Source organism: Vespa crabro, chromosome 3 (assembly GCF_910589235.1).
Source record: "Vespa crabro chromosome 3, iyVesCrab1.2, whole genome shotgun sequence".
In the NCBI taxonomy this organism is placed as follows: Eukaryota; Metazoa; Arthropoda; class Insecta; order Hymenoptera; family Vespidae; genus Vespa; species Vespa crabro.
This window is the reverse complement of record NC_060957.1, coordinates 7640238-7649553: the sequence shown is the minus strand read 5'-3', so window position 1 is coordinate 7649553 and position 9316 is coordinate 7640238. Positions and strand designations below refer to the sequence as shown.

Sequence of the window (9316 nt, the reverse complement as noted above, 5' to 3'; positions counted from 1 at the left end):
GTTTCGAGAACGAAGGGGGAATGAGAAGTGGTAAAGCGAGCTACTTGAAAGAAGGTACGAAACGGTTGGTGTAAAAAGAGAGAATAGGGATACAGAAAGAGTAAGAAGGAAGGAAGAAGGAAGAGGGTTGAAGAGAAGCAGAAGGAAAAGGAACATACGGGATACGAGTAAGCGAAGCTGCCAGCCGGTAGCTGACTCGTACCGATAAGAAGGCTCGATCCGTTCGTTTCTTCTCTTTCTCTTTCTCTCTCTCTCTCTCTCTCCCTTTCTCTCCCTCCCTCCTGCCCTTCTCTCTCTCTTTCTTTCACTCTCCTTTTTACAACGAGAATACGACATTAACCGGCGGACGTAGACGACGTCGAAGATGTAGGCGGGGAAGAGGCGACAAACTCAGGCGAAGCATTGAGCGCCAAACGAAATAGGGAATTTAAGTGTCGCCGCTCTGATGAGATCTTCTCTCTCTTTCTCTTCCATTCTCCTCACTTTCTCCAATGACTACTACTCCGTTTTCTATCTTATTCTAACCCGTACTCGATTTTCTCATTTCATCTTCTCGCCTCTCTCTCTCTCTCTCTCTCTCTCTCTCTCTCTTTCACCCTTCCTGCTTTGCGCACGATACACCTCGATCTCTTGGGGATTCGAAGTCTTCCTTTAAACCCTTCTGTTCCTTCCTTCATCCTTCTCGTTTCTTTTCTCACCCTCTTTCTTTTTCTTCGTAGATCTTTTCTTACTGCCCTTATTTCGTTTCGCTCGTTTCGCTCGTGTCGTAACGATCGATTCGATAACAGAGGATCTCGAGCTTTCACTGATATTCCAAGTTATCTTAGCGTAGCCAACATTGTTTCTAAACGTTCTTAAAACTCGTTACTCGTCACGAGTTTGCGGCACGTATTGCAGGAAAGTCCACGAGTAACGATAAGAAAGAGGGAAAATCGTAGTGACCCATTTCGCACATCGTCCTTCTTTCTCCTAGTTGTTGCCACCATGGTCTTCCGGTTTCCGTATTACGGAACGATGCCCGCCAGTGAAACTTTTATTTCTTCGTAATCCCCTTCCGCTCGCTTGCCTTTATTTCGCGAAAGGACAAGTTCGCTATTACGAAAACACCGAGAGTATCCGTGCTTCGGTTAACTTTTTCATAAATAAAGGAGAACGCTGGACCGTAAGTAATATCGTTACTCTGATTTTATGTTCGATCCTTCTTCTTTCCAACTACGAGTAATCCTCTGCTATCCTTTTGTTTTCACGCGGAATATAACATCTAGTGATAGACGACAGATTTTGTTATCAATTTATAATGAAAATTTATAATTAAAATTATTAAAGAAAATTTCTATTATCTATTCAAGATGTTCCATTATTTATTTCAGAATAAAATGATATTGTAACGAAATTACTACGAGTATGAGTTTAATGAAATGTTTATTTAAGAATTTTTTCAAAAATACTTTTGGCATCAAGATGATATTAATAAAATATCGAATCGTTCTATCGATCATATGTTTATTCTGTATAAGTTTTTCAATCTCTCGTATTGATATATGTACGTACGACACTAGATTCTTGACAGCGGATCTTACAAGGATCTCGAGCGAAAAGAGGACGAGTAAACGTGGTATATACGCGTTTGAAGTATCTCGTCGTGAACTCGGATGGAGTGCAGGTCACGGGCGCTTCGGTCGAGCACCATTTGGCCCACAAACGTAATGCACCGAGCTGCCACTTCACATATGCGTGGTACACCAATTCAAACGTTATGAGACGTGGTCACAGGCTTTACGTATCTCACGACAATACCTACGATCGTATACATAACGTGTGCATTCTACTTCTTTCTCTCTCTCTCTCTCTCTCTCTCTCTCTCCCTCTCTCCTTCTCTCTCACTTACTCATTCTCACTTTGGTCATCGTGCAACGTACATACATACAGAACGTGTAACGTAGAACGAGCTTTCAATCGCTCGAACGAGCATGTTCTCTCTCTCTCTCTCTTTCATTCTCATTCTCATATGCGTGCATACGTCGCGTTTACAAACGGTAGTGCGTGTGTATCGCTTCCGGTACGTGAGAGAAGGTAATGGATGAAAAGTTCTAAAGTAAAATCGATAAAAATGTTCAAGATAATTAATTTCCTCTCTTTTTCTTTCTTTGTTCTTAAAGGTTGTAAAAATATCGACGGTTATTTATCAAACGCATTTTCTTTTCCAATGTATTTTACTAAGGTAAAACGAATCTCTCAGGCATGTTTATAGTCAGTTGCACGTGAAAATTGTAAAAAAAAAAAAAATAAAAATGTACGACTTTCCTTGAAGAAAAAGGAGCAAGATAAGACTAATACTTTGGCTTTGATTCTTGCGAAAGAGATTTATCATGTTCAAAGATCGATGAACTGAGTTATATTCCTTCTCTTCCGTAAGATGCTACCTATGTATGTCTCTTATATGTACACACATATATATATATATATATATATATATATATATATATATATATAAAGTAAGTACACATACGTTCTCGTAAGACCCAGTTAGATCGCGTGTAAAACGCACTGGTACGCTGCACTATGTCGGTTCGACAATACAAACGGGCCATCGTTAAACTGTTGCCGTTAAATTGCCGCAGCGAAGTACTCCAGCCACGAAAGGGAACTAGCCAGTAACAGTGGCAACAGAAGCAGCAACTATAGCAGCAACTATAGCAACAGTGACGACATCAGCAACGAAAGGATCTTCGTTCGGTGCAAGATATACCCCTTAACGTTCCTATAGGAGCCCCTTACGCCTTCAAGGAAGAGAGATGCTACGAAAGGGATGCTGCGAGAGATAGCTCTCACTATTGCGGCACCGTAAAGACGAATTAACGTACATATATACCAGAGATGCACTCGCTGTACGAACTAAAGGAGATACATTGCGAACGGAGCTCGGAAGCTGACTCGTCTACCCTCACCTTTCCTTCCCGTTTATTGGACAGTCTTTTGAAGAGACTTCGTTTGAAAGCCAAGAACCTCGAATCTCCCAACTGATCCTCCCGAAAGGAATGCAATCTTAAGAGAGAGGAGAGAACGTTGAAGAAAGTCGTGAAACGAGCAGGTGGATTCGGTAAGAGCTCCCAAAACGAAGAATACGTTCTATCTACGTTTCGTTCCTTCACCCGTAACGACAAATTTACTTGATTCTATTAGATCTGCAGTGGAAAGCAATGATATAGAAGTATAAACATTAACTAATATAAAATAAAAATATGTGATCTCTTATTTTTTTTTTTCATTTTTAATGTTTACAATATTATTTTATGGAGACATAATGTTACATATTATAGCTGGTTGAATAAGAAATAAATATAATACAATTCTTATTTCCAATATGTTTTTTTATTGAGGATTACAGTTAGATATTACATATATATATATATATATATATATATATATATATATATATATATATATATAACAAACGTTAGCCGTGTTCGTTATCCATCGAAAGCGATATCATGATTGCGAAAGAATGGCGTATGTCTGAATCAATTATACAAATCATATACGTGAGATAAATAATAACCATTTAATCAGTAGAGGGTGGTGGAAGAGCCTTGCATTTGGCTTTTTTCGGATAATCGCAAGTCTTCAATACATCGTTGAAGTGTAAGCCTATTGGACACTTCATTGGGATCGCTTCGCCTTCTAAACATATATAGTACGAATCGCAATGATATGGATCTTTAAGCAGAGTAGCATTTGGACCATCGACTTCTGGACAATCGGGTACGATCACTGGCTCGGTAAAAACGAAGATGATGAAAGATAAAACAGTAACAGCGAAAAGAGCTAAAACGTTAAATTTACGATTATAACACACATACCTATATATATATATATATATATATATATATATATATATATATTTCTTTTGAAATTTTACCTTATTTTCTTCAATTATTTATGATTCACGAATGTATAGTATATTAAAAAACGATCTTACCTTTCATTTTTGATAAAAGAGTCACTTTACTCTTATATAAATAAAAAGAATAACACTTATTAATAACGACTATCGCACCAGAACTTTGACGAACTAGTGCGCGTTTACCTTTATATATCTCACCGATAAATCCTCTTTTATCAATATCACCGAGATTCAATCGGCCCCCACATACCTGTTCTGCTTGTTCCATTTTCCTTATCAATATATATCAGAAACGTGAGCTATCATCGCGATAATATTCGAACACGATTCATAGCAAATAGCAAGCTTGGAATCTTTATGACATTGGCGGACGAAAGATTTCCAAACGGCTGCTATTATTATTTGAATGAAAAGAAAAAGAATATAGTAATTCGAGGAAAAAATGACAAAGAGAGAGAGAGAGAGAGAGAGAGAGAGAGGAATGAAGGGTGGCAGAGAAAGAGAGAGGGTTAAACGAGAGACGGAAGAACGAGGTGTCGAGGTCGATGGGTGGGGGTGGAGGAGAGGGCAGCGTGGGAAAGGCTGCCTGACACTCGGACAATACCGGCGTGCTGCTGTCGCGTTCGGTTCCTGGTTATGGCGGGTGCACAATGCCTATTGTCGGGCAACCCACCGTACAAACGTGTGTGTCGACGCTTCCACAAAACGGGCCGGCGTTATTTCTCTCTCTCTCTCTCTCTCTCTCTCTCTCTCTCTCTCTCTTTTACTCAGTCACTCTTTTCCTTCCACGTCACTCCTTCCTACTTTGCCCTCCTCTGTTTTTCTTTCTTTCTCTCATTTCCGTTCTTCACCCTTTTTACTTCATCCTTTATCCCCTCGTTTCCTTCCATATCGTAGTTTTTCCAACTCACGCTTGGCCGATGCTCGGCTCCTTAAGACATCGACCTGTTTTTGGCAAAGTACATACACACATCGTTGGCACGACGACGGGAATATGATATTGACTTTTCTTTTTGCCTTTTAGAAGAATAAAGACGAAAGTCGAGAAACGAAGCGATAAAAAAATGCACAACCAGGCATCAATATTTCACGATCGGATTTATATGGCAAATCAATCGCGACAATATTTACGCCTCATTAAGTGCGCATTTCGTTCTATGCGTGCGCAAAGATCAAATTTACATTCGACCAAATCGTGCGTTAATTCTCTATCGCTAGCGATATTTGATATCGACATATTATTCATATTATTCATTTCGTTGACAATGGTCTCACATATCGACGATGTGCTATGCAAGTCGAGAGAGTGGCTTATCAATATATTTCGTTAATCTTCGATGGATCAAAATTAATGTGACTATCGAAAGCCATGTAATAATTTTAAGATTATTTTGTTAAAATGCCTGATAACGATTCCTGTTATCTAGTCTTATAACTTACCTTTGATCAATTGTTTGGTAATTAAGAAATTTTTGTTAACACAAAAACATAAATAGGCTTTTACAAAATTTTGAGAAAACTTGCGATAAATAAATCGAATCGATTTATATAATAAACCTTTCAAAGAAATGTTATTTAACAGATCGTCGCATTATCGCGCGATTATATATTAATTCTTCTATCCATTCGAAAAAATAGGTATTTTAATAAATAAAATAATACCTACTTCATCACATAATAAATAACACCGTTAAAGGGAAATCGATTGAAAACAGAAGAAAGTGAGAGTTTCAACGTTTGCGCTATCCTAAAAGTTCTTGATAATATTTGAAATTCGAATTTAATCACGCTTCATTGTTCGAAAGCACGCAAGGAATTTCTGATCACAGGAGAATTTTATTGCATCCTGAACACGTCGAGGTAACGAGGTATCCGAAGTAACGAGGAAAAGAATTCGCTTCGTTACGTTGTGAAGGGATACGGTGTACAAAGTAAGGAGTGCGAGAGAGAGAGAGAGAAAAGAGAAGAAGGAGAAGAAAAAATGGAAGAAGAAGAACAAGAAGAAGAAAGAAAGAAAGAAAGAAAGATCGACGAGGGAAGAAAAATAAGAGAAAAAGATAGAGAGGAGAAGAACTGTTGACGTTTCTTCAATCTCACAATGTTCTTTATATCACAATGCTCATAATTTGAATCGAATCGTTTGCAAATCTCGATCTCGTTTTCGTTAGATCTTATTCTCAAATGTACGATGGGGGGTAGCCACGGAAATTGGTTTCGATTCAGGAAATGAGACATTTCGATCGACGCAGAGCACCGAACGAGAACGATCGTCGAAAATCGTTCGACGGTTACGAGTGGAAATTCAACGCTTCACGGCCGCCTGTCAGTACTGTTAAACAAACGCCGAGGCGGAAGAGCGCTTTCGAGAGTTCCAACGATATCGATTTTCGCTGGATTCGCTTTCGAAGAATTTGCGCGAGGCGCGTTAGCTAGCAATAGATTTTTAACATCCTTTCGAATCTTTCTACGTTTCTTTAAATCTGTGTAAAATTGTAAAAAAAAAGAAAAGAAAGAAAAAAAAGAAGAAGGAAAAGAGAACGCCATGTTTTAACAAATTACAGTAATTCAGACGTCAGAAACATCGATGATAATTACGGACAAAGTTTTAGGAAAACGGATTAAACTTGAAACACATCTCCATCGCTTTCGGTTTCTTCAAAACTTACGAGCTTATACGGATTAGTTTATCTCGTCTGGAGTTTTTCGTTGAATCGACGTGCATCTTGAAAGTCTGTGAAATAGATCAGTTTGGTCTTTTCTCTTCTCTTCTGTCGATAAATTTAAACGTTAACTAAATAACGAAAAAAGAAATATACAGAGCTCTCAACGCCATATACACACAAAGAGCGAGAGAGAGAGAGAAAAAGAGAGACATACATATAAAACATTGGAGATTTCACACTACTCGCCATATTGGCGTACATGCCGCCTGCATTTTACGGTCGTATTCAGCGATTTTGCATATCGAGCGTTCCAGGAATGTGTGCGTGAAAAAGGTAGGTAGGTAGGTAGGTAGGTAGGTAGGTAGGTAGATGGGTAGCTCGATAGTGGGTGAAAGAGGAAAGAAAAGGGGCCGTTGTCGTTTTTCTCTCACCTCGCTGGAAGCATTGCAAACCCATTCACATATACGGCAATCGTAGAAGCAGCCTCCTTGAAAGCTCAATTTATATCGAAACGTCCTCTACGATGGTACAAAGAGCGCGTATCTACCGTCATCATTGACTCGTTAGAACGAAAGTGAAAAACAAAGAAAGAGAGAAACAGAGTCTCCCTTCACATCGAAAACAAATTGTCATAAACAAATAAGCAAAGAAATAAGGAAGAGTACCATCGTTTTTGACCATCGAAAAGTACTTCGTAACTTTCCAGATTGGAGACTCATACGAGTCGATCCACTTAATCCTCGAGTGTGACTCGAGTCTACTTAATACCGAATCTAAACTTCTCTCGTGCATTCAAACTTTTCGCCCACTTTCTTTGGCTCGCGTACACTTATCAAAATTTTATAGGACCGAACGTACCGAACGTCATTTGAGATCGCCATCGCTTCGTAATTTTTCTAGATTTCTGGGAAAAAGTGCGAAAACAAAATTAATCAAGCTTCTTTCGTGTCGTGATTTTTAATGAAAACGTAGCCAGGTTTAGTTAGGGTAGGTATCGAGTAATAAGCGAGTTGTATCGTTTCGTTTTCCGAAACTTTCTTTCGAGTTTATCTTGGCGAGATTCGAGACACGAATCGTTCGCTCCTACGGGAAAAAGGTAAGCTCATAGAAGATAAAAGAAAAAGAAAAAGTAGAAGAAGAAGAAGAAGAAAGCGATGTGGAATAAACGAGTCCACTTGATTGCAAAGCTACGGATATCGGAGATGCCTTTAACGGTCTCTTGTTTGACCAGCCACGTTCACCCCCTTTTCCCCCTCTCACCCATTTACATTATCGATGGTCTTGTGGTAATTCGGCAAGTTTCAAGAAAGAAAATGACATGAGACATGGAAATCAGAAAGAAAGGTTAACTGAATAATAAGCCAATCGTTGATTTTCCTCTTGAGAGACATGACAGAATGCGTTTTACATATCCATTATATTCTTGAAACATTCTTTGTGAGATCGAAGTATATATTCTCTCTATTTCTATAGGCAAAAAAAATTATCATTCGTTAATTTCTTAATCTCTACTTTCATTTCTTCGTCACGCAAGATCCACGATAATCTTTTATCATTTCCGGGCACAGTAAATTTGGTCTCCTCATCGAGGAAGAAAAAATATAATGAAAAACAAGAAAAGTAAAAAATGACGCGATGTGATATCAACGATCGTACTCGCTTCGTTAGATAAAAATATCAAACGGGTAAAGTTTGGTACCGAGGTACTCGAATTAAAGTGGTTAAATCGAGATACCATATCAGATATTCCGACGTCGTCGATTCCATGAAATTGCGTTGCTTTCGCCAATAGAAAAGTGCATTCCGGAATATTTGAAAACTTTCTGAGTTCTATGGAATAAGTTCTACTTCGTAAGTAGGGAGAACTTTTTAAGAAGAACAATTCGTTTTCTACGAAGGATGGGAAATTCGTAACATCGGAGAATTATTTGTAATCGATTGAAAAACTGAAATAACACAGCAGGTGTTGACTGTGAGAGAAAGAGGATATCCTAACACAGTGTTTACATCTTTGTATTAGCATTAGATAATCAATTCGAAACTTGTTGCATTGGCGTATACTCTCTACGAAGACAAATTGGAAACTAGTCAAAGATTTGTCATAGATTTGTGTCGGTGACATGTCGAGCTAGATACGATTACACTCTACTAGAAATAGAGTATGAGTAATATGAATATACAACGTGACATACGATACCATCATGGTATTCGAGTCTTGGATATATCTACTTATCGCATATTCAAAGCTCGCATTTGATATCTAATTCGATTTGAACTTAAAAAAGATTAAAACTCACGAGTATTTTCTAAACTAAACTACTTACATATTTCTTTCACTAACTTTCTATTTCCCTTAACATTTCTTTCAATTTTTCCATTTTCAATGTTTTCCAACGTAGCTGGAATGTTTCACAAGAAATTTCTTTGGCTGATCCGATAAGAGCGGCCACCACTAAAATTTGAATCGAATCCCCTCACACATCCCAAATAATTCTTGGTTTCATCTTGAATAAAAGCAACGGGACGACGAAGAAAGAGAAATAAAAATATCTGCGCTCAGTGCCGTAGAGTCTCTCGGTGGTCATTCGATATTTACGAAGACTCGTGAGTCACGAGGACTGCACATCCGGGAAGCAGCACGGTGTGTATTCTACGAGCAGACCATGAGTAAAGTCAGGAACCAGAGTTAAGTTGTGTAGGAGAAAAAGGAAGGAGAATTGTCTTCGTTTTTCCGAATTCCCGCAAGAAA

General features: G+C 38.4%; 1 protein-coding gene across 1 annotated transcript; it reads right to left on the bottom strand.

The window, feature by feature from the left end:
* Window positions 1–3399: 3399 nt before the first annotated feature.
* Window positions 3400–4139, bottom strand: LOC124422830 (peritrophin-1-like). The gene is made up of 2 exons (XM_046959764.1): window positions 3980–4139; window positions 3400–3825 (listed from the first exon to the last, which is right to left on the bottom strand). The coding sequence occupies exons 1-2, from the start codon at window positions 3984–3986 to the stop codon at window positions 3563–3565; spliced, it is 270 nt and encodes an 89-aa protein (XP_046815720.1). The 5' UTR covers window positions 3987–4139; the 3' UTR covers window positions 3400–3562.
* Between the last annotated feature and the right edge of the window lie 5177 nt (window positions 4140–9316).